Here is a 3,330-nt window from a genome sequence, read left to right on the forward strand (position 1 = left end):
ATCTATATCTGGACCTTCTTTCTTTTCTGCAAAATAAAATCCTAAAATCTGGAGGTACCGGTGTTCTCTTTTCTGCAAAATAAAATGCTTCTTCGTTGTAATAAGCAGTTTCCTTCATCTTCTGGTAGTTCTATACTCCACCGGTGGCAGATTTCCTTGATTTTCCCTTCTTAATTTCGTCTTCATGCATGTTTCTCCCAAGTCGATCTTGTTTCCATATCGCTTCCTCATTTCGACCCAACTCGAACTTGTTCTGCTCTTTCTTGGGCTCTAGCCGGGCGTTTACTGTTGTTGAGCTTGTGGTGTTTTTTCTTTCTGTTTGGTGTTGTAATCTTGACCTAAAGTCTGCGTCTTTGCTTGTAAGATTTATGTATTAATAAATAAAAAACTCCTCTCATTGCCAAAGAAAGTTTCTTATTCTTCTGCGGGGGATATAACCTCGTAGAATGGTGTACCATACATTAAGTAACAGATCTAACTAATGTAATACATCTAACTTAATCATGAAAAAAAGGTTTAGTTATAAGAAGGGATTTAAAACAGAAAAAAAAATGTAATATATATATTTATATCTAAGTAATTTGAATTACAATAATATGTACGAATCTAATGGGGCTGATCTAGTGACTCTCGAGAAGCAAGCTAGGCATAGTGGGGTGGACTCTGCATGAATTGTTTTGGTAATAAGAGTTTTTATTCAAACCTTATTAGCTTGTGAAAAATATCCCTTAAGGAGGGGTCATATCTAAATTGCTCGTAGCTCCGGAGTGGTAGCTTCACTCAACCACCATTTTTATGTTTTGTTGTTGTTTTGTTTTAGAGGGTTTGCTTACCTTTTTTTTTTTTATCAATTAATCAACTCAAATGTTATAACAAGTTTTTTATGAGTCAACCATAAGGTAGCGTCTAATGGTTCTTGCCTAGTTGGGTGTACTCCCCAACCTAGGTTCGAACCACGACACTGTCAAAAGTGGCTAGGAAAAGGGCTGTAATGGCCTGTTGTCTATCCGAGCCCTCAGCGGATTAGTCCTTAGGCCTAGAAATCTTTTTGGATTTTGCGATCTTGAATAAAAAAAAAAGTCACAAAAGTTACTAACAATATTTACATGTATCTAGGAACAAGTATTGCCGTATTTGTATGGGGATACTTTAACACCTCTAACATATATCATAATTTACAGGTTGTTGATGCATTTATTCCTGTGTGTTAAACTTCAATACCTTGTCAAGTTTTTTTTTTTTTTTTGAGAAAGAATACTTTAAGTTACAGGGAATGAGACAGGAAAATGGGGACGGAAGATTATCTTCCCTTTGTTAAGTTACTATTTAGGAAATTCCCAATAAATCATGACATTCATATCAAATGATTAACAGTATATAATGTATACCTAAGAGAAATCAATATAGAAGGGCAGCTTTCATACCAGGTACCATCTCTGAGTGCAGTCGTCCATACTCCATAGTAACAGATTTTCCTAGTTCGATACATACTATCAGGCCTAGGTGATAATCAAAAGTTAAAAACCATTTCAGTTTCGTTATTCTTTACCGTTTTGTTTTCGTCAACCAAATCAGACTCAAAAATCACCAAACGTTGTCCAAAATTTGTTTAGTGTGCCCAGAGCAGTTCTGCAATTCCAAATCATTCCCATCATATAAAGGAGTTTTAGAGTCGGCCTGACAATTAAAGATATTCCTGATTGGATATTCATAGTTTTATTCGTAGGTAGCAAGTAGCAACTAAATCTCAATCTAACAATTCCTACCCATATATCCTACAATCAAATCGTTTTAGTTGTAGATATTTTTGTGCATGTATTTTTTGTGTATCTACGAGTTGGTCACAATTTCAGGTCTCAATTGATTCACGTTCGCGATTTCTATTCATCGGCAAATGCAAGTGACCAGTCGCAAAAGCTCTCATGTCGGATCTCAGAACTTCTGTACCTTGCCCAAGCAAAGGTGACAAGCTAGTGCCAAGATAGAGAAGAAGCCACGGCCAACCGGGGCAGCAAGAAACCACACCTTCCCTCACAGCTAGCCACCAGCTCTCATACTAGTCCACGTTCCACACCCTAAAACGGGTAAAACCAGTGTATGATCCAAAAACACCACAGAATACCTCCAGAGTTTCAGCTTCACATCAATCGGCGTCGAAATTCACCTTCAATCTTGCCGAATGTTGCATTTGGCGTTCCCAACACTGCCTTAGGCTTTGTATTCCGGTAGGCGACAATGCACTATGATAATGTTGGCGAGAATTATGTGTCAAAATGGCATCAACAATGGGTGATGGGTGAATATCAATCTACTGCAATTGAAGTTGATGAAATGCAGCTATAAAATTCTTGCTGTAAATTTCGATTCTACAATGGAATCAACTATAGTAGTAATTAGTAATTACAGAGTGTATCAGAGAAAATGTACCATGTTTGGTGAAACTTATGTAATCAGAACCAGATAATTAAACAAAATTGAAACCACCTACTACTCTCACACTCACTGCAACTACTCGGGAATAGGAACCAGCACAGGTCGCCAAGCTCTCTTCAGCAATCTACACCTAAACGACGCCGTTAAAGGCCGACTCAACAACCCGCCGCCGCGCCGAGTCCTCGCCATGCCACCGACACCGCCGCCCGTCGCCGACAGCAATCCCCGCTCCTCACCGTCTCCCACCTCCCCGCCTCTCCTGTTATCCTCCAGCGGCGGCGGAGACGACACGAACAGGTCCTTGAGCTTACGGCGGACCCGAGCCTCCTCCTTCCTCTTCTCCGGCGGGTCGTCATTTCCGCGATCTTCGTCGTTAGGAGAATCCGATGAGCGAGGGACGCGGCGGCGGTCGGGGCGGGTGAGGAACATGCGGAGGGTTTTACGGCGGCGGAGGTGGATGACGGGGCTGGCGGTCGGGCTGCGCGTGGGGCTTCCGGCGACGACGGCGCATTGCGTGGCCAAGAGCTTGAATTTTTGCAAGGTAGCCATGGTCGATCTAGCAGAGTCGATTTAGTGGTTGGAAAAGGGTTGGGTGGTTGAGAGAGAAGGTGAGATCTGATCTGAGGCCATGGGCACTGTGTTTTTACTGTTGGGAGTGAGAGAGTGCAAAATGGAGAAGAAGGGAGAGAGAGAGAGAGAGAGAGAGAGGAGGGAGGCTTTAATAATTAGAATTATTGGGGGTGTACCTTTTGCTTTGGGTGTGGTGCGTTTCGGCCTCTTGGGGTCCATTTGGGTCGGACATACATAATGTGCCTACACGCGGCAGGCTGTGGCGTCCTGTGGATGGATGGAATCTTTGCTTTGGTGGAATAGGATCATAGAGATGAAGGTGACAGT

General features: G+C 42.2%; 1 protein-coding gene across 1 annotated transcript; it reads right to left on the reverse strand.

Moving 5' to 3' along the window:
- Positions 1 to 2,452: 2,452 nt before the first annotated feature.
- On the reverse strand, positions 2,453 to 3,087 carry LOC101297583. Its single transcript, XM_004307035.1, has one exon. It carries the CDS (start codon positions 2,980 to 2,982, stop codon positions 2,509 to 2,511), a length of 474 nt encoding a protein of 157 aa, XP_004307083.1. The 5' UTR covers positions 2,983 to 3,087; the 3' UTR covers positions 2,453 to 2,508.
- Between the last annotated feature and the right edge of the window lie 243 nt (positions 3,088 to 3,330).

Source organism: Fragaria vesca, linkage group LG7 (genome assembly GCF_000184155.1).
Source record: "Fragaria vesca subsp. vesca linkage group LG7, FraVesHawaii_1.0, whole genome shotgun sequence".
In the NCBI taxonomy this organism is placed as follows: Eukaryota; Viridiplantae; Streptophyta; class Magnoliopsida; order Rosales; family Rosaceae; genus Fragaria; species Fragaria vesca.